This window comes from Pyxicephalus adspersus, chromosome 3 (genome assembly GCF_032062135.1).
Source record: "Pyxicephalus adspersus chromosome 3, UCB_Pads_2.0, whole genome shotgun sequence".
NCBI lineage: Eukaryota > Metazoa > Chordata > Amphibia > Anura > Pyxicephalidae > Pyxicephalus > Pyxicephalus adspersus.
In genome coordinates this window covers 15499357-15520520 of record NC_092860.1, presented here as the reverse complement: position 1 = coordinate 15520520, position 21164 = coordinate 15499357, and the positions used below count along the sequence as shown (strand labels likewise).

The window sequence follows — 21164 nt, the reverse complement described above, 5'->3', positions numbered from 1 at the left end:
GTAAACTAAGCTGCATACACTACTGTGTTCCAATTTTCATATCAACTACATTTTCTGTAAGATAGTTGACTACTATAGTTGCTTTTGTAATACCTTTATACCTACTGTAATACCTACTATTCACATTACAGAATCATTTCAATTCTCCTTTGATATCCTTTGCTACATCATTATAAAATAAGCAATTTCTGTATCTGGATTGTGTCTGTGACTATTTAAAGACTGCATACCGTAGCTGAGGACCGCCTGACAAACTTCCAAAGTATTTTTTTATACAACTTTTTTAGGAGATGGTATTTTACCCTGCTGATCAGTAACTGGAAATTCTTTGGACTTTACAATATGAGCCAAGACCTTTCTGATCTGTACGTGTGACTGTGATTCATCCAGCTGAATTTCATCCGGCTTCATTTCATTTCAGCTTCAATGTACAGCGTGCAATGTTACCTAGTAGACGCATGCATTGAAGCAATACAAGATCATTCTGATGTATACAACATGTCTACCATTTACAACTGATTAAACTTTAGGTGTAGTAGGAAAGATATAATTGTTATGCAGTGGTAACTTTTGCCACTTGGCATTAGAGTGGATCTAAATTTATGCTTTCAAAGTTCCTGATCAGGCAGGGCTTTATTGCAGAAAGGGTCAAGCGATGTCCTTTCCTTCTGCAAGATAACATACTTCCCTGCCTGATTACTGTCCTCTTCTGTCCAAAAGTGCTGATCTGATGCACCCCAGCTTTCCCCGCAGCTGAAGGAACTGCTGCATGCAGAGTGAAGAAGAAAGGAGACTGCGGCAGCCATGAAGAAACAGGAACAGGTAAATGTATTTTAAAAATTTTCATCAGGTAGGTAGGGGTATTATTGCAGAAGGGGCATTGCTTGCCCCTTTTGCATTAGGGAACTTCTGCTTTAAGGTTTGTTTTGGCAAAGCTCAATCAGGACCTAATGTGGCGTGATGTGGATTTTTTTTTTTCATACAACCCTCCTAATACACATCACAATCTGAGCACTTGTGATATTCAGTGCCATAAAAGTCTCCTCTCTCCTTCCCTTCCCCCTCCTGCCTAATTTTCTTTAACACTTGTGATATTGTCACATATACAAAATGACCATTTAAGGTTTTTTGATACAGAGAATATTCAGTACTAAACACTTTTCAGTTCTTAGTTGTAACAATTAATGCAGCTCCTGTATCAGAAAGCTTTGTACAGCACCCTGTTGGTCTCTCCCACCAATTGTGATAAGTCTGCATTTGGCATGGAAGGATAACGGCCTCATTAGTCTAAAATAATTTTTCTCAATGTTTTTAGAATTTGAAGGACCCCTAAAATAACTTTCAGGTTTTCAGAAAGCCCATAATATATTTAAGACATCCGCAGCTCACATTGTATTGGCGTAGTGGTCAGTGGTAAGAATGTCACCTTTACAGATGGACAAAAAGAACTTGAGGCACAAACTGCCAAACGCTTAGTAGCCTCTGGGGGAACTCTTGGATTTCATGGAACTCTGGTTGAGAAACACTGATATATACAATATAGTATGTTAAAAAAACAGCTGTTAGTTATCAACCATAATGGGGCCAATAATAGGACCTTTTTTAAAATTGATGTCCCCATTTGAGAGCTCCCACCCATCTATTGGTATAGGAGGCAATTGTTACATGGAATTGAGGAAAAATCAAGACTGTTGTCCCAAAAAAGTGAGGAGAAATATTCCCATTTTGGAAAATTTCTTCTAAGTTTCTGTCAAATAATAGGACATTTTCATTACACTAACAGCAAAAAAGTGTAAAAAAAATGTTTTACAGTTTAACAGTACTTGAAATATCTTTTATAATAAATATTTTCTTACATCAACAAAAATACTTTATTTGTAAAGCTGAATTTGTTTGTCGAATAGTCCTTTTGCAATTTTTTTTTTTTTGTATCATGTTTTGATACAAAACCAAAGCACATTTCCTAGCCTTAAAAGCATTCATTTGATGATGTCTGGTAATTTCGCATGTATGTATTTTAAAACTCCATTATTTTTGGCAAAGCAAATACTTTTTTCTAAAAGGATGGTGTCGTGAGAAAGAATGTCTGTTCAAAAGATGTTCAGCAAGTCTTGCAATCCCTGCCTCGGGTAGATGAGTAGCCTAAATCCGAGTTTTCAGGATTTCAGTGTTTAAATGTCTACAAAAAGAATATTTGGTAGGGGTGGTAGTCCTGTGAAATGTCAGTGATATTTTACGTGAAAGTTTGTGCGGCCTAGTTTTTGTTTTGTTAGGCAGCTGCTCTGCCCTTCAGTAAGACATCCATGTATGTTCTTCCTGATTCGTTTGAGACGCTAAATGCAGAGCATTTTTTCCTGTTTTTCTAGTGCTAAACATGACATTTGGGTTTTGCACGTGCCAGTCTATGGTAGAATATCTCAGGCAGGACATTATCTGCATGGAGTTTGCAGGTTGTCCTAGTGTTTGCATGGGTTTTCTCCCACATCCCAAAAACATGCAGGTTAATTGGCTTGCCCCAAAATTGACCTTAGACTATGGTAGGGACATTAGATTGTGAGCAATTTTAAGGGACAGCTAGTGACATGACGCTGCATAATATGTTGGTGCTATATAAATTCTATGTAATTCTGTGTAATAATATCTTTCTCAAAATATTTGTATTTACTGTGTTAGGCTGCCATGGCTTTGCATTATGCTATTCTAAAGTGCTTAACAAAGATACTTAAACATACATTGTGTTACAAACTAGTCTCATGCAAATTATATCAAGATACATTTTACCTTCAAAGTAAAAATTATCAGATGAAGACATGCAGACTGCTGAAGCTGTATAAAATTCTGCTGCATTTTGAACACCTTAAATCTAGCCCAGCATTATATGTTCAATTACAATGCATACGTGTACAATATTTTATCTTCCAATGGACTAATAGTATTCTGGCAAGACAGTGCTATAGAATTCCCCTTCCAGAAATCATAGCTTGCTCCTGCACTCTGCATAGCCCCAACACTTTGCATGGTAAAATAAATGAGAAGAACCAGTAGCACGGTGGCTCAGTGGTTAGCACTCTGACCTTTGCAGTGCTAGGTCCCAGGTTCGAACCCTGGCCATCACTCTATCTGCATGGAGTTTGCAGGTTCTCGTGTTTGTGTGGGTTTCCTCTGGGTACTCCAGTTTCCACTCACATTACAAAAACATGCAGTTATGTTAATTGGCTTTCCCCTAAAATTGGACTTTAGACTGTGCTAATGACATATGACCATGGTAGGGACATTAGATTGTAAGCCCCTTTGAGGGACAGCTAGTGACATGACTATGGACTTTGTACAGTGCTGCGTAATATGATGGTGCTATATTAATACTGTGTAATAATAATAATCCCTTTCTGGTTTTAATTGCTGTCTATGTGCCTGCCTGTTTAATTCAGGTCCTGTTTAGCATTGTCTCTGATACAGAAAGGTTGGGAAATCATATTTTTAAGTTTTCACTGGACCCGGAAGTGCATTACCCTTTTTAATGGGGAAGCATTTCTGATCACAAATATCTGAAATAGGATATCCAAAGCTTTTCTTTCACATCCTGATGGGCCTCTGGGACAGTAAGCAATTGGAAATCTCAAAATATTTGCGAAAAAGTTTTGGCTTTACAAATACTGTAAGGATTGCAGGCCGATCCAGGATCCACTAAGCTCATTACTGGATTTTTGTGGAACAGCAGCAAAATGTGGAGATTTCAGTCTTCATTGCTTCTGTCAGCATGTATACCCATATGAAAAAAAAAAACGAACCAGGTTATCTCAGTGTATTCATCTCCCCACCTGTGTAATGGATCAAATGGATTACAGGAGCCTGAAGTGAAGATGTGGATACTAGGTGTGGCCAATTGCAGGTTAAAGCTGATTTATGACATATTGGATTATTTTTCCTTAATATTTTCCTAGGGTTCCACTTTCAATAAACCTTTTTTGTAGTTATTATTAAACAGGATTTATATTTCGCCAACATATTACGCAGGGCTGTACATTAAATAGGGGTTGCAAAAGACAGACTAATACAAACAGTGACACAGGAGGAGAGGACCCTGCCCCGAAGAGCTTACAATCTAGTTACTAATCTTTTGTTAAAGCTGAAGTTAAGAAATGTTAAATCGTGTTGGTAACATATATAATCCCCAAAGTAATGGAGCAGCTGATGACATGCTGCAGTACCATCTTGACACAGGAAGAAAGAGCAGGGAGGAAGCTGAGCTACATAATGCAGGTGCTGTGTGTGTGGTTACTTTGCAAGCTAGCATCCTGTCCCACTGCAGCTCCCAATCTCTTGGAGGAAAGATGACCAAGCACGAATATTTAGATCTGCTGGTGCATTACCTCATGCATATTTTGCACATAAACTTGCAATATGGCCACACAACTTTCAGAATAGGTTTGGTGTGGTAGTGGCCTAAATATTGGACAAAGGTGGTAACCCAAGAACTTTAAGAAGGGATAGTTTCCTGTGTGCCCAGCCTGGGAATTACAATGTAAGGGCCCTATTGTTGGGGATAAAACATCCTTTGGATTGCTCTTTAAAAAGTCGTTTGGGTGATGATTCCTTGATATGTAAATTTTTACTAAATATATAGGTCGTAGCGTTAATATATGGAAGCTTTGAGATATTGAATGCTGCTCCTCTGCCGATCTGTGTCCGCAGTGTGATCGGAAAGATGAGTCACTCCCTCTGGTGCTCCCTACATTGTCCACAAGCCAAACGCCTTTTTAAAGAGCCATCCAAAGGATGTTTCTATCCCCAATAACTGGGCCCTTACTTTGCTTTTCCTGAGCACTACAGCCTAACCGAATCATCTCACAAGTAGTATGAGGACAAATTGGCCCCCACAGAAAAGATTTCGGCAATATTATCAAGTCTCCCCAACAAACCCCTAAGGAAGCCTTATTAGGCGAAACGCGTCGGGTGGGAAACAAAACTATTGCAATCTGAACAGGACCTAAACTACCTGTACTATACGCTTATTTGTTGCCTTTCTTAGTTCTCATATGTTAGCATTAGGACTAGCATAGGCCATCTTTGTCTAGTTTTATAACATTTTTGATTGAAATAAAGTTTATTGTTTTATAAAAAAAAACATACCGTGCCCTAAAAATGCCTGTCTTTTCTCTATACCTAAAAACTTGCCTTCTCATTGTCATTCATTTTTAAATGGTTTGCCATTTAAAATAAATGCCACTGCAACAAAACCCCAAAAAGTTGGTGGAAATAACCGGTTAATAACCAGTTGTCAGCATAGGTAGACATGGATGCAAGTTTTATAACTTGGAACATATTTGTAAACCAAATCCGTCAAGGCAGCACAGAAACAATAACTTTTTTGAAAATGTGTTAAAACAACCTACCTTAAATGTATTAATCACTCCTAATGTTGAGCATCCTTTGCAACTGCTTTGTGTACCACATGCTGTTTGCCATAATTATTTTTTTTATTTGTTTTGTCTGGTTTTTATTGTTGTCCTTGTATGGATGGGCAGGGGTGATCTGGAATCCCAAAACTTAGAGTGGGTAATGTTACAGTGTACATGTTCTGGTGTCATCCATGTAAGAATTGCATCCCTTTCTTCCTGTTGTATCAGAAAGAAAATGAGGTGCAAATAACCCAGCTAGAAAGGGGCAGAATTGTAAACTGAACAGTGCATTGAAATGTATTTAATCTCGCAAACAGAGAGGTATATTCGGAGTACTAATCTGAGAGCTGACATTAGTTGCTTTTCTCATTCAATCAGTTTAGAACAACTTTTTTTACTTTTTTGTCCAAATTCTTACTTTGTATTTATAATCTTTTAATTTTGTATAAAAAAAAAAGTCACCAATGTTAAAAAAAAACTCACATGTTCAGTGCTAGACATATAAGCTATATCAGTTTTGTGTTTCCCTCTACCACCGGATCTGGATTTAATTAACCACCTAATATCAGATGTTTGGAGTGTGGTTTCCTTCTCTTCTGTGTTAATGTGTGACATATGTGGGAACCGAGCCCAGTAGTGACATAACTATAGAGATAAGTGACAAAAATATGGACCAGTTGCCCTTCCTTGACACTTACCGTTTGTTGCCTCTCATTTTTGCTTCTCGGCACTGACGCATGCATGCACCCCTCCTTTCCTCCTTGGACTATTTCAGACAAGTACCTTTTGGGCCCTAGTAGTAGCTTTCAATAGGCATGTGAATTACTCCTTTAACTTGATGTCTGCTTTTTTATCCGGCTTAGTATAAGAGACCGGAGCTTCAAGTTGGCCCCCATGTGCCACAGTGTAATTGTAGGATTTATGTGCAATCTTTAAATTTATTAACATCTGTGTATTTAAAGAGCCAAATAAAAAGGTAGATCCCCACTCTTGGGTACTGTATATGTTAAATATTAAGATTTTACAATCATATTTTTTTTTTTTTTGTGGTCAGTAGGCAAATGTGATGTGTACAAACAGGCAGTGCCATCTTAGCGAGAAATCTGACTCATGCTGCTTAAAGCAAAACCAAAATAGGTCTGGGACCATTTTATTTATACACTTAATAAAAAACAATTTTCTTTGTTTTTAGTCAACAAATTCACTCATGATATAGGTTTCACAGAGCATTATTTATCAGCTAAAAAGACAGCAAACATAAACTATTTGCAATAACCAAAATGTATGCTTTTAGCATATGGGAGTTTTTATATGCATCATTTTTCCACTGTGAAACTCAACCACCTGCTTTTTAATATAATCTCCATCAGTGACAACCAACCACTTCCCTCCACTACTCCTACCTTTGTCCCAGCCACCAACAAAGCACCAACTGCTGTCAGATCGCTGGGCCAATGGAGGGCGGTGGAGGAATCCTGGAGTATTAAGTAGTCAGGTGGTGGACTTTGCACCAACCCAGACAATTTGCAATTTAGAGGTCAAGTTCTCTTTGTAAATATGTTAGGAACTTTTTACATGAAAGACCCTTCTATAGCAATCTTACCAAAACCATTTCAGTACACTGGTATCTCCACTCTCCTACTCAAAGAATGACTTCCTATACACATCACAACCACAAACCTACGGCTGCAGCCAGGTCAATACCATTATTTATTTTTTAGTTTATGATAATACCCACAAGACATCATTCATTGACACCACTACATACTATTTTAGGGAAGGGGGGTCTCCTGTAATTTTTTTATATGTATGACTTATTTATGTGTCTGGTTGTATAGGAGGAAGTAATACATGAGATGAGAATCTGGTTTAGTATTGCATTGTACAATATAATAGTTCATCATGATTTAAACACCTTTCTTTCTTCTTGATTTCTCAGTTCTCCCTCTAGTGGTTGTCCGTATATTTAGGAATGTGAATGTAATCCATACTTGAAAAAGGCATTTCAATAAATTTACCTTCTGAAGAAATATTGGGGTACATTGCCACCCCAATGATTTACATCAGTAATAATTATTTTAATTATAAATCTTTAACCAGGATATCTCTTATATTGCTGATAGGCCCTTGAGGATTGTTTATAATTTAATTCCTTGGTAGCATTTCTGAATGAGTGAAATGGAATACCTAAAAGTTAACCTGTACATTGCCTATGCAGAACAATGCAACAGGTTCGCTTTCTTGATAGCTGCACCAGAAGCCTATACTCTTTCCTCGCTTTTATTTTATTTGTTTTTTAGGCACAAACTGTAAAAAAAAATATTAAAAAATGGGCCATAGCTTATTTTGTTGCCTAAGGCACCAATGCTGTCACATGAGAGAGGAGAGAGTTTAGCCATGTGTAAGCTCCATGTAGAAAATAGTGGGTACTACTGATATAGTCTTCTGTCCCATGTGATCTCTGGCTTTTGCAATATATGGGACTTTTTGGGGCAGGCCGCTGGGTTTTATTTTTATGAAATATGCAGATGTACAAATTTTCAGAATTTTCAATTTAATATATATGTTAATTATTGCATCAGATTTTAGTAATTAGATTTAAAGAAGGAAAGAGTATTGCAACCAGTCAAGTCTCCTTTTACTGAAGTCAGGCCACTAAGGAAAAATACTTTGATTGTCTGTTATGTTTGTGCTTTAAACTTTAATATGAGCCTCAAAAAAACTATGGTAAACATGTGTATGACGACTTGTGGTCTGACAAGATGTGGATGTAGGCGTATAATAGGCGGGTAGAATATAAAACATAGGCCACGTGTAGAAAAAAGGAGGAAGACCGCGACTTGAAAGCTACGCAGTCATGTGCAGTAAGACCTGGGAAAGAACAGTAACCCTTGGAAGCCAATCATCATTTTTTTTACTGATTTTAATACAGTGACCAGAAGCACTGTTGCTATATTCATTTAATTTTAACATACTTGTTGACACTTTAATACTTTTAAAATTGAATAGGTTACAAATCTTGGCGATTTTTTTTTTTTAAAACTGTGCACACTTTGTGAAATGCATAGGCTGTACTTAAAGAAAATTCAGGCAGCTGAATTGTGGATTACAACTTTACCTCTAAAGGCTTGGTGTTTCCCAGCCTCCTTGTTGAACTTTAAAGTTGACCATGTTGCTAAAGGCCAAATGCTGAGATGTGTCCTGGTACAGAGCCTATTATTAATATTATTATTATTATTATTATTAATAATATTAATAAACAGGATTTGCATAGCGCCAACATTTTGTGCAGCAATGTACAATAAATAGTCCTAACCTGACTTTTTCAGGAAAATGTGATAGCGCAAATTTCTATCTATTTGTCTCCTTGATCTATTGATGTAACAGAGTGTACATCATTTCCAGTGTAAACAGTACAGGTTTTTTACTTGATAGATAGATAAAGAGCACAATAAAATACATTGTGCCATCACATGTATGATCCTATTAACACTGATACTTTTGTGGTCTGGCATCCCAGATTGATCCTTCATCTATTATTTTGATACATTCAAAATAGATCCTGAAGAATATTTGAAACGTTCTATAATTCTTGTTTTTTCTGCATCTGCAAAAACATGAATCAAAGATATGTACCATCGTTTTAGGTATCAGTTTATATAATCATCTCTTGTATTCTGAGCTTCTAACATCTCTATAGAAAATAATTTTTAACGATGAAATACCCTATTCCACCGTCGTCGACTGGGGCTGTATCCAGAAGTTGTACTTTATACTTCCACGTCAATTAATGTCCTCTAAACCTAAACCCTGAAGAAGGGGAATATTATCAGTTGGTAATAGCTTGGATATTACTATATCTATATCATGCTTTTCACAGGACTACATCAGTTTGTTTTTTTGACACTTCTACATTTAAATCTTCATCCAAGTCTGATTTGGGAGAAGTCTAATTACTATACTGACGCTACTTCCTAACAGTTCTTATTATTTGGATTTAAGAAACGCCAAAGATCCACTATACCTTTTGACCACACCCACCATTGATAATGTGTTGTAAAAGTTTTTCACCAAACGTTACATAGTAAGTCAGGTTGAAAAAAAGACATAAGTTCATCAAATTCAACCACTAGGGAAATAAACATATCCTAGATATAAAACCCTATAGGCATAGTTACACATGACTTAAATGTAACATTAAAGAAAATATTCCATTTAACGTTGACTTTTCAGGTTTTGGCTGATGCTTTTGCTCGTAAGAAATGGCAACTAATGTCTTCTTAGGTCTTTGCAACTCCTTTGGTGAGATCATTAAGCTCGATTTCCTTAGTCTTAGCACTTGCATAAAAACGAAGTCTGATTAACATTACTACCAATAAAAAATGTTAACTTTTTGTAAAATTTTCACTGCTAAGTCCACTTCTTTGTATTCCAACACTCCAATTGCTCTCCATAATTAGGGTGGAAGCATCCAACAGTGAAAATTCTTAGGAGTGTTATGGGACAGACAACAGTAGAATATTTGTTCACTTATTATGCACCAATGAGTTTAAACCTAATAGTTTGTATGTGGTTGCGGTTTCTGACCCAAGAAAAGGTTGTTTTAAATAAGAAATTACGATTTTGTAATACTACATGCTAAGAAGATGTTCCCAGCAGTATGTGTGCTTATACTGTGTTTCTCTCCTCAGTTGACATCCGAGAAATAAAAGAGATTCGGCTAGGGAAGAATTCACGGGACTTTGATCGATACCTGGAAGATGCCACGGTGCGTTTGGAAACTGATCACTGCTTTGTTATCCTGTACGGAACAGAGTTTAGACTTAAAACTCTAAGTCTGCAAGGTAAGTGTCCTTACTATAAATATTCATATATACTTTTGATGTTTATTATTCAGGAAATCTCTCAGGCTATAGATATAGAAGCTTCTGTTGTTCAATTTTAAAGGTCCAGGTTGTGATACAGACATCCTGGTTGACACACGTGATTCAGAGCTAAACTGGCTCTCTCTTCAGTGCCTTCAACTTAAACGTTTTAAACAGATTGTCTGAAAGAGAATCACTTTTTCTTTCTCTTTTATTAAAAAAAAAAAAAAAAACAGAAAAAAATCCAGAATGCTATGAAAATGACATGTCAAGTGTTCACCCTTGCATGACTTCCTATATAGAGAATGGGATTGTCTGTTTTAGTTGTAGGATAGTCTGAGTTTTAGGATGTTTGTCCTCTGCTTACACTGCAGCCAGTTAATATTACAACACAAAGTCCTTTACATGACATTTACAGGTGTTGTACTTGTGCAACTTGTGGGCATATGTACTGTACCACAGTGTAAAACCTATTGCATGACTTCCTGTATTGATGGTGGGATACGTCTGTTGCTGCAGAGATTTGTAGCATTTGTTTTGTGTCTTGGGGTATACACTAACACATGTTTTGTGCACCAGTTGCTTACTTGTTCTTTATTATTCTTATGTCATTTTTATGTTGTAATACTTTTTTTAAAAATCAGTACAGGCTTCATGATTTCTTATCTAACTAAAAAGTTGGCATTGCTACTGGTAATGCTTTGCTACTACCATAGTTTAATGGCCTTAATGACTGTGGTCATCAGTACCAATTGCAGCTCTAGGTTCCAGGTTTGAATCTCTGCCAGTGCACGATCTGCATGGAGTTTGCATGTTCCAGTTTCCTCCCACATTCCAAAAACATGTAGTTAGATTGATTGGCTTCCACTAGAAAATTACCTTAGACTGTATTAGACTTATGACTATGGTAGGGACATTAGACTGTGAGCCCCTTTAAGGGACAGCTAGTGACATGACTATGGACTTGTAAAGCGCTGTGTAATATGTCGGCGCTATATAAATACTGTGTAATAATAATAATAATACCCTACAACTACATGTAATGGCATGGAGGCCACTTCTAAAAGAGTTTAGTATTGTCTAGCATTTTTTTCAAGTGATGTAGTAATGTTCTTAATAAGGTTAGAACCCTACTGCTTAGCCCTTTCAGTTGCAGTAGGTGTAGGGTGGTTCATAATTACACTGCTATGTCACAAAGTTCAAACTCTTGAACAGCGAGATGAAAAAGTTCCTACAAATCACAAGGCATTTGTGACAAATATGTACAGTGATGGTGCTTGGGAATGGTCACAGCAGAACCCCTTTTTCTAATTTATTTTTCTCTTTTGCTATATACAGTCAGTCCTGTGTAACATTGTATAATGTTAGTTGCAGGTTATTAGGTATATTTTTAACCATGTATTTAAGTAATTTCCAATATGGCTTACACCATTAAAATGCAATCATTTTTTAGCATGCCATACCAATTGTAATAAATAATACTTTGCGGCTCATTGAGATAAAATGAGGCGGGTATGTTTTTCTAGCCAGTAGATGTGTGTTGATGGGGAGTGGAAAAAACAATGAGCACACTTAATTGATTTTCCTGAAAGTGTAAGAATGTCCTTTATGATCTGAGCGTTTAGGAAAGCGTTACCCTGAAAACCTAGGACACTGTAATCTTTGGCAGAAGGGGTCATACTTCATGTCTCTGACCGGCCTCCTGATTTATTGCTGACCAGACTAACATGGTTGTAGCTTTCTCCATCTCCTGTCCCCATTATCGCCTGTTCAAGACCATGAAAAGCATTTCCCGTGTCCCCTTTGTTCATGATGATAACTACTTAATTGTTAAAATATTAATAATGTTTCCATTGTATCTTGATGCAACTTCTTATCTAGAAAGCCACTCTTCCTAGAAGGCCAGCTTCCCAGAGTTGTTGAAACTGGTGTTTTGCAGGTCCTATTTAATAAAATTGTCAATTGAGGATCCGTGAGGCATCGTTTTCTTTTTTTATTTATACTCTTGTACAGTTGTGCATTGCGGGCCATTCTATTCTCTTTATTGCAATCAGAGCCACTTTGTGCTGCTTTGTGAAGTCATTAGCACACCATTGTAGGTGATATTCAGTTTCTTGGCAATTTCCCACATGAAATAGCCTTCTTTCATAGACTAACAAGTTTCAGGGGAAACATTCTTCGTTTTTTGGCCAATTTCAATAGTAAAACCCACATTTGCTATTGCAACATTTACTCAACTAATCTAAACCAACTAGGCCGTTTTTATTGCTTAGTAATTTAGTGTACCGGTAAGTGTTTTCTAAGAGAATTGTAAAAGGGTTTTTCTAATAATATATCAACCTTTTACACCGATAGGCATACATTATTAGTGAACACAACATTCTATTGGAACTCAGGAATATTGGCTGCTGATAACGGACTTCTCTATATTTATACAAATTTTCCATTTATTCACGGCCAGTTCCAGCTACTAAAGTAATTTACAATATTAACAATGGCTTAACAGTGTTTTTAATCGATTTAATGGTATTTTGTTTCAATTAAGTGATTTTCTGTTATTTTAATAGAACATTAATAGAACATTTAAAAAAAAACTAAGATTCTAACTGACCATAAACTTTTGAATGGCAGTGTCGAGATAAATGTTTACTGTATATTACAGACATGTGATTACGAAGTAATATAAACTTTTTTTGACCATAATAAAGGAAATTATTTGCATTCTCTTAAGTTTTGCATAAATATGGTACTTAGGTATTGAAATGGATAAAATAAACAAACAATTATGTTTTGTAATATTCAGAGATTGATGGAAGTTTGAGCTGTAGGGAATATTTCTAAGCCTGTCTATATATAATACACTGAGCCTAATGACATGATTGCTGTGCTTTTGTTGGTCCTCAGCCACATCAGAGGAGGAAGTGAACATGTGGATTAAAGGGTTGAATTGGTTGCTTCAGGACACTCTTCAGGCTCCCACCCCACTGCAAATAGAGAGGTAAGAGAGAACTCTATTACAATAATACATTTTCCAGGTAAACTGTTGTGAAATGTCTTTGAGAGTTACCTGAACATTTAGAGATGACATTACTACAACAAAACCTAATCCCAAGTAGTGCTTTTTACAGAGAGATTTATTTTAAATGTAGACCAGTTTCCTTAATAAACCAAATCTTGTCATAAATAAGAGCATTTACTGTAATTAGGGACTATTAAACAATATAAATCCCTGTAATACCTGTAAATGAAATGGGGGTAGGTGACTTCACCGGAACATGTAAATCCTGGTCGCAATAACTGTACCAGAAGTTATAACTGAAAATGTGCTTGTGGTGTCCTTTGTCTCTGTTGGAGAGCTTTCCTTTTTACCTAAATCTTAAAGAATGGTGAGGAAAAGCTCCCCAACAGGGGCAAAGAAGGTTATACAGTGATTATAGCAGAGATAATAATCTTTTCCCTTTCTATTCAAAACAAAAGTTTGGTGGAGTTAGACTTTAAATTGCTGTTGGTGAGTTTGCATGTTTCATTTAGCAGCAATTTAAAGGAACTTAGAAAGTTTAGAGACTACATTGTTGACTGTTCCTGCTGAAAATGATGTTGTCCCGTTGGCTTTAAAGCTGAGCTCCAGGCAGATATGAACACACATTTTTATACAGTATTGTATTCATCATTACATCCTTAAAACTGAACTCAAGCTAAAATGAACAAGCTCAAAATGAATAGCCCAATAAACAACAAAACCAGATAAATCCTAATATTTACCTGCATTGCAGTATCAACTGCTTGCTAGCCCCTGTACATTAAAGCTCAGAATAAGAAGGAAGTAAAGCAGCACAATAAACCAATAAGTTGTGCTTATGTCCTAATGAGGAACATGCAGATATAGTTGAGCTCAATAGTTTGCCGTTTATCCTTTCCTGCTCAATCGCAGGATATGACTGAAACAAGAATTGTAAGCGTTGGTCAACTGCAGCATAAAAAGATCTGGTCTTCTGCCACGCCAGGTCTATGCTAATCATAGAACTTTGTTGACAGAAATACTATGATGACTAAAAGCACTTGCATTGTTGTTGTATTAACTGTTTGCCTAAAGTTCAGCTTTAATGCTTTGAGACATTTTACTTGGAACATGTATGCAAATCACGATTTCTGTCTTCCCTCAGATATTTCTGATTTGCATCCTCATCTTAAGGGACGTAACTCCAGACAGAGTAGGAGAATTATCATTTTTAAAAATGGGAGCCCCCATATTTCTGTCATTTACATATTCTTTTTAGTATTTGTAGAACTATATGATCTTTGTGAAACACTTCAGAGGTTCTTGTGGTTTCTGGTTTTGCTCCAGTGATTTCAATAAGCTTTTCAAGAGTGTGGTCATAATCTTTCTATTTTACTTTGAACGTAGAAAAAGGCCAGACTGGTACTAGTTCTGCTCCCTGAAACTGATGAGCTTTCAGTGCAGAGAACCATTGCTTCCAAATTGTCCCTGATTTGCAGGAACGCTGTATCTTAAAATGCAGTCCATCTGTCCCTCTTTCCATCACCGTTGTCAGTTTTGGTCTGTTGTGTATTTACCTTCCGATTACTACTTTATAATACAATGGACCTTTTTTTATCTAACTTTTAAATGAACGCATTTGTCGTTTTAGAAATATAGTATAAAGATGAATGTAATGGTGGGAAAGAAAGACTTCTATTAGTTTAACCAATTATGTTTTGGTACATTAAGTCTTCATGGACCACATAATGGTGGCTTGACTGAAGTATGTTCTTTGCATATATCTATATATATAAAATTTCCCTCTTTCTAATCTCCTAAAGTAGACAAATATGCAAGTTATTTGTCGGAACTATAATTGCATGTTACATTTTTTCAAATACTGTAGCAAAGTAAACAACACTTGCTGCCTCAATCAGCTAATCCAAATTTTTGTGTGCCCTATAAAAAAAAATGGCTTCCACAAAGGACATTATGTACAGTGTTCTGAGTTTTTACATAACAGTGCTTGTGTTAGAGATGGCTGCAGTATGGTGATGATGATTGTATTTTTTCTTTCTGGTGCAGGTGGCTCAGGAAACAGTTCTACTCATTAGACCGAAATCGAGAAGACAAGTAAGTAACCAGATGAGATTTTTTTTTTTCTAAAAAATGGATGGGAAATGAAATGTAGCATGTACAAAAAACCACAAACATTTCATTGGCTTTTACAACAGTAAACATTACAATCTTACCTTTAACATATTGCATAGTGATTTAGAGATAATGTCATCCTTGGTGGTGGTAATTATGTGTCCTAGTAGAATATTACAGAAAGGATAGGTTTATATTAATAGTAGAATATTACAGAAGGTGTGTAGTTGTAGAGTACAGCAAGAGATACATAAACAATACCAATCCAAAGAATTATGTGAGCGCTTTAAACTTGGTAGGTAGGCATCCCAGGTGGGTCAACCAAGTATTCAAATTATGTTAAAATTTCACATAAATATTGTCTCTGTAAGCTAACATTTTCCCATGCATTTCTTCCTTAAGTCTTTTATTAAATCTGTACCTAGAATGTGTGGGAGACTACAAATGTCTGGCTATATTGAACTTCGTAGGTGGTAGCAAGTGGGAAATAAATGCTGTGTGAGCTTTTGTAAAATATTCTGTGTCTGTGTGTAATATGGCAGGTATAATAAAATATTACCAGTTTGGTCTGAGATTTGGGTACAGATTTGGCTACAAAGGGATTGCACGAATTTGCAGCACATTATAATATTGATCAGTGAACCAATATTGGTACAATGCTGCCATCATTGGGGTGAAATAGCAGTATAATATTTGGACCTATTGGTTAGTTGCTCTTTCTATAAAAAAAAGTTTCACGATAAGCACCCAGAAGTTGGAGCAGTGAGAAAGTAGCACAGTAGAATTTTGGGCTAAATTATGTTAAATTGGAACTAAACTTGTTGATGGGTGTTGAGTTTCTGCCATATTCTGCAATAATGAAAAAGCATATTTGCCAATTTAGGCACATAATTACCCTTTGCTGTCACCCTGTAGTAATAATCTAATCAGAACCGGTCTTCTCTTCCTATATGGGTGCTGCCATCTTCATGGACCCTGTTCATTGAGTGAATTATGTAGCTCATTTGGAGTTACATTATCCCCAATGGCTGGCTCTGTGTAGTTTAGATCTGCTTTAAGGTTTTTTGTGAGTGGGTTGGGGGGTTATTAAAATGACCATGTCCGCAAAGTATCCAATTTTGTGCTCCTGATCACTTACCTTTGTGTCTATAATTAACCTCATTTAGTGGACCATAAGGGGTCTTCAAAAAGTTTCCGCAATGGTGAAGGGACACTCTTGGCTTCTGTTAGCGAATGCAGATCACCATTCTTAGATGTAGTGTCTACATTTCTTTTCCTTTCTAGCTAGCAAGTGAAAAAATATTTGTTAATCTTGGCAGAAAACAAGAGGATGGTAGACTTGTCCTTATTCCTTCAATTTAAAACAACCTTCAAAAGCTGATTATAAAAAAGGAACACTGGTGCAGTGCAAAAGTTTCAGCTTTAGAGATTTTCAATTTAGCTTGGCTTTGCTGCCACCATCTTGGCTTTGAGCACAACCTTATATGTTAGAATGCGGTCATTTAGTTATTTGGCAAGGCGGCTAAATTACCAACATCATGGGGTATCTGCACTCATTGTAAACTCTATTGGGGAACCTTCTCCTCTGTTATTGTTTCTACTTGTCAGTTATGCCGGTTGTCATTTTCAACCCCCAATATTTAATGTGCAGTGCTGTGTAGTATGTTGGGACTATATAAATATGTCTATTAATAATACTAATAATATTGATGCTTCATTTTCACCCAAGATGATTGCACATGCAATCATTTTCAGCAGAAATAATCTACTATCTGTACATAGCATAACACTAGAGGATTAAGTTGCTGAATCACAATGGACATAATGTTTATTCCTTTATCCTTCGTCAATGTAAATATGGAAATGATAATTCTTTAGCAGACTGGTAATTGTCCTTGCAGCCATCTGCTGGACTTCCCAGTTCACACCTTTGTTCAACTGGGATTTGGTTCATTTCAATGCAAGTGAATGTTTATTTACGTCAGCCGGCTTGCTTTTATTGTTGCTAACGTTTATAGTCATGCTGTCCTTTAGATCATTATGTTTGTCCTCTGTCTATTGTCACTCACTTCCTGAGATTAAACCTTAAATAGAATTCCAGGGGTCAGGAAGATGTTTACAACATGTTTTAATTCTTGTGCTTACTTTTCAGTAGGTTAAATGGTGGCCCACTAAAAAACCTTTTCCAGTTTATAGTAGATGGTAGAAAGCTAAACCAACCATTTTTTTTATTATCACTCAAGGACTATATTAACAAGTTATTTGTCAAAAATTATGACTGGGAAATGTTGCTCTTGCATTTTCTTACAATAAATTTATCTTAAAAGAATATATAAATAACAATTTTGAGCTGACTGCACTTTATATTAGGTATTCTTTACATTCATTCAAAATAGAGATTATGGGTTTCTTTCTGCTAACCTGTGTTATTTTATAGGATCTCTGTGAAAGATTTAAAGAATATGCTGTCACAGGTCAACTACAGAGTCCCCAATATGAGATTTCTGCGTGATCGACTGACGGTAAGGCTTCATATATCTTTCCTATAGTTTTTGCTTAATATCAGATAGTGGTCTTGATATTCCAGATTTACTATGCTTTGCTGTATGAACCAGTCAACATTTTTCTGATAGGGATAAGAATATTAATAGTACCAGTTTACATCAGATTAGGCAATTGCAAAGGACAATGTTTTTTTTTGTTTTTGTTTTCTTGGATCGTTGCGTGCAGCATTTTCTTAGCAACCTCTAAAGCCATAGTCTGTCTCTCCAGATTTATGCTTTCTAAGATCTGCCATTAATCAAACTTTTGGTGGGAATTTCTGGGGTTTAATATTTGTTTAAATCTACTATATATAATATACTGTTAAAATATTTTACTGTAAAGTTTTGAAAGTATACTGTACCTGGGTAACATTTATTCATGTTTGACTAAGCCTTATCAACCTCCCCTCCCTCTATGCGTTTCCTGTTTGTAAGAATCCAAAGTTCACAGGAAGATAGAGACAGGTTTTCTACAACCCCAGATCAATTCAGACACGTAGCAAGCTTTTTCTGCTTGTATTTGGTGTGCATAGCTACTGCGCCCATGATGTCTGTTAAGGATATCCTGATAAAGAAACTAAATCAGAATCTTGGATTAAGAAAAAAAATAATTCACAGGATGCTATAGCTATTGTTATGGTTTGAGCCATAATAAGGTCTGTGTACTGCAAGCATTTCAAAAGAAACTTGTGAGGTTAAGGCCGATTCTAAGGTTTAGATCTTGAATTGTTTTATGTATAAGCTTAACTATGTTTGACTAGAAAGGCTTAGAAATTCCAGCTTGTGGATCAGTTTTTATTGGTCTTTAACCTAGATTTTCCAAGACTTTACATTCAAACACAGCACTCCTAACCCACCTTTACAATCTTTACATGCTTGATGCAATCTACACCAAAGGCCTGCCACTAGTTGAACCCCTGCAGATCTACCTGCCACTTACAAGATCTATCGTCACTTCACCCATACACTACTAACCAATAAAATAAAAAGGGGGGGGGGGGGACTAAAATGAGTTCTATTCTAGTTGTTAGTCAACTCTCAAGTTATAGGGGGCCTTAAGTGCAGCTCCTGATATCGCCAAGGGACAACACATACAGTTTAGTAATTCTACAAAAAAGGTCTTTTCAAACCCACTTACCAAACTGATGGTTGCAACTTAACACCATTGGTGTGTGTTAAATTGTGGTAGGTTGATTTTTCTTTTTTTTTCTGTTTGGTTGTTTTTGTGATCCAGAACTGGTATAAAGTGTTTTTAAATTAGGCTTGTTCAGGGACTATTAGGGTATCTCCAATTCACTCATCTTTAATAGATTATTATTATTTCTTTTGTCCCTTGTGGGTTACAAGTCTAATGTCTCCTACTTGCATCCTTACCTTCCCATAGGAAGTGGAACAGAGAAACCAAGAGATCAACTATGCTCAGTTTGCCCAGCTGTATCGCTCTCTCATGTACAATGCACAGAAGACAGTAAGTATTATAGATGTAATTTTGACTAATCAATAATGCCATTTGCAATAACTGATCCAGCCTGTCTCCACCCAGGGCAGGATACTTAGTATGGCTGGCTGTGAAATTGTAGGAGACAGTGGTTGTAAATGATTACGTATTACTGGTTGTAGTAAATGTTTGCTGTGGGGGTTTTTTTAAATTTGTTAATGAGCTCTTCATTGGCTGCGTTAAATGAAACTGAAAGAAAATAATCAACCATTACAGAAGAACATTTCGACCAGGCTAATGCAAGTAATGACTTGTAGTAATTGCCATGGATGCTTTTGTATTGGGATTTGTGAGTCCTAAAGAGTAACTTTGACTTTATTTTATGTTTAGTGTCCTTTTTAGGGAATCCTGTACTGGTATATGAGTATACAGGTGCTGCAATTGCGATTACCTTATAAAGTTGTTGCTATCCAAGACAGAATTCTGCTCTGTGCCCAAGAAAATATTAAATTATATTGATAGTCATTAGATTAACATTTGTGGAAAATGAAGACAGCAATGAAAGTGTATTTGTTTTGTGCACCTGAAAGTATACCCTCTGTAAAGGTTAGGGTTTTATATATTATCTCACACTGCAGATATACACCTTTAAGAACCAACTCCTATGAATCGTTTTTTCTGGTGGGATCTGGTAGGGTTCCTACAAGTTTTTAATCCTGTTGAGAACGCTGTACAGAATTGCTCTCTGCTATTTATATAGCTTTCACACCCCATGGAACTTAAGATCCATGTTCTTAGCTTCCAGGCTAAAAAGGCATGCTTTCAGCCTTTCATGGATGTGCTAAAGCTGGCAGATATCAAAGAAGACCAAATTGAAGATAAAACCTCATCCAACACATAGAGACAAGACCAATTTGAGCAGAGATGCTAAAATATACAATAACACGGGGCAGCACCATGGCTCAGAGATTAGCACTCTGGCTGGTTCAATTTCTGAATGCAGTTAGCAGGTTCTCCCCGTGTTTGCGTGAGTTTCCCCCAGGTACTCCGGTTTCCTCCCACATTCCAAACACACACAGGACAGCTAGTGACATGACCATGAATTTTGTAAAGCAATATATGTTGGCGCTATATAAGTACTGTATAATAATAATGTTTCCAGACCAGTAGTTAAATAGATTAGTTGTCAGCTGCTGCTTTCACAGAATACCTTTTATTATTGTAAGCTCTTGCCAATTCGTTTGTGTAGGCTTTGGGGTAGTAATATTAGTACAGTGATACATAAAATATATATACTTTTTAGTGCATGTATACGTAAGCATAAGTCACACTGTAACGTAATTTTAGACTGCAACATTTACTCTTTGTTTTTGCTTTGCAGATGCCGGTAACCTTCCTAGAGAGGTTAGTAGATTTAAGCATCTGTTTTAAAAGTCGTGAATCTGCCATTCACTGAAAATTTCCCTGGTAGAGAATCTACCCATGTAGATCCATGTGTTTTAATGACCGTGTTTGATTCTCCACCAGGGAATTTTTCAGTGAATGTCAGATTCACTTCTTTATTAACAGACTCATTGGTGTATATTTTGTTTCTTGTTCAGTAACGAACATAAAAAAGCTATGTTAAATGGCTGGCTGGCTATGCCAAATGTTTTCTAGATGTATTTCTATTATTTTTTTTACTATGGTATTTTTTTTCTAAATAAGCTCTTTAACTACCTGGGCGGTTACCCCGAACCAGGTTCTGGGTAGCTAAAAATAGAAACAAGCGTTACAGTGCAATCTGAT

The 21164-nt window shown here is 36.3% G+C and overlaps 1 protein-coding gene across 1 annotated transcript in view; it reads left to right on the top strand.

Annotated features, from left to right (window-relative positions):
- The window catches only part of PLCG1 (phospholipase C gamma 1), a 58835-nt gene that overhangs the window by 13593 nt on the left and 24078 nt on the right, over positions 1 to 21164 (top strand). Inside the window, exons 2-7 of the mRNA XM_072403203.1 lie at positions 10091 to 10243; positions 13169 to 13262; positions 15330 to 15377; positions 17833 to 17917; positions 19323 to 19406; positions 20758 to 20780. Coding sequence (XP_072259304.1) covers positions 10091 to 10243; positions 13169 to 13262; positions 15330 to 15377; positions 17833 to 17917; positions 19323 to 19406; positions 20758 to 20780 — 487 coding nt within the window. The remainder of the gene's footprint in view (positions 1 to 10090; positions 10244 to 13168; positions 13263 to 15329; positions 15378 to 17832; positions 17918 to 19322; positions 19407 to 20757; positions 20781 to 21164) is intronic.